We start from the raw sequence: 1,002 nt of genomic DNA, 5'->3' as shown, positions 1-1,002 counted from the left end.
GGGGGGAGGGGTGTCTATAGAGGAGTAGGGGTTTCTATGGGGGGGCAGGGGCGTCTATAGGAGCTATGAGTGTCTATAGGGGTGCAGGGATGTCTATAGGAGGACAGGGGTGTCTATAGGGGTGCACAGGTGTCTATAGGGGGGCAGAGGTGTCTATAGGGGGACAGGGGTGCCTATAGGGGTGCAGGGGTGTCTATAGGGGCTATGAGTGCCTATAGGGGGACAGAGGTGTCTATAGGGGCTATGAGTGCCTATAGGGGGACAGAGGTGTCTATAAGGGCTATGAGTGTCTATAGGGGTTCAGCGGCGTCTATAGGGGTGCAGGGGTGTCTATAGAAGGACAGGGGTGTCCATAGGGGTGCACAGCTGTCTATATGGGGGCAGGGCTGCCTATAGGGGACAGGGCTGCCTATAGGGGCTATGGTTTCCCCGGGCCTCCCCGGTGCCGGCACATGTTCCGCCCGGAGCGGTGCAACCGCGGGACCGTCCCGGGGCCGTTTCCGGGGCCGTTTCCGGGGCGGTTGGTTCCGTCCCTATAGGGGGCAGGGGTGTCTATAGGGGGACAAGCGTGTCTATAGGGGTGCAGGGGTGTCTCTAGGGGCTATAAGTGCTTATAGGGACTATAAGTGTCCATAGGGGGCAGGGGTGTCTATAAGGGTTCAGCGGTGTCTATAGGAGGACAGGGGTGTCTATAGGGGCTATGAGTGCCTATAGGGGGCAGGGGTGTCTATAAGGGCTATGAGTGTCTACAGGGAGGGAAGAGGTGTCTATAGGGGTGCCTATAGGGATGCAGGGGTGTCTATAGGGGTGTAGGGGTGCCTATAGGGGCTATGAGTTCCCCGGGGCTCCCGGGGCGGGCACATGTTCCGCCCGGAGCGGTGCAACCGCGGGACCGTCCCGGGGCCGTTTCCGGGGCGGTTGGTTCCGTCCGTTCCCGTGTCCCGGTCCCGGTCCCGGTGCCGTCCCCGGGATGCGGCTGCCGCCGGCGCTGCGGCTCCGTCT

General features: G+C 61.8%; 1 protein-coding gene across 1 annotated transcript in view; it reads left to right on the top strand.

Annotated features, from left to right (window-relative positions):
* The window catches only part of LOC106896274 (helicase SRCAP-like), a 3,371-nt gene extending 2,832 nt beyond the window's left edge, over positions 1–539 (top strand). The window contains exon 3 of the mRNA XM_014956107.1: positions 385–539. Coding sequence (XP_014811593.1) covers positions 385–539 — 155 coding nt within the window. The remainder of the gene's footprint in view (positions 1–384) is intronic.
* The last annotated feature ends 463 nt before the right edge of the window (positions 540–1,002 follow it).

The sequence above is a fragment of the Calidris pugnax genome, unplaced genomic scaffold (assembly GCF_001431845.1).
Source record: "Calidris pugnax isolate Ruff unplaced genomic scaffold, ASM143184v1 scaffold310, whole genome shotgun sequence".
NCBI classification, from domain to species: domain Eukaryota; kingdom Metazoa; phylum Chordata; class Aves; order Charadriiformes; family Scolopacidae; genus Calidris; species Calidris pugnax.
Note: the sequence above shows the minus strand (reverse complement) of the source record. Positions and strands in the feature narration are given on the sequence as shown.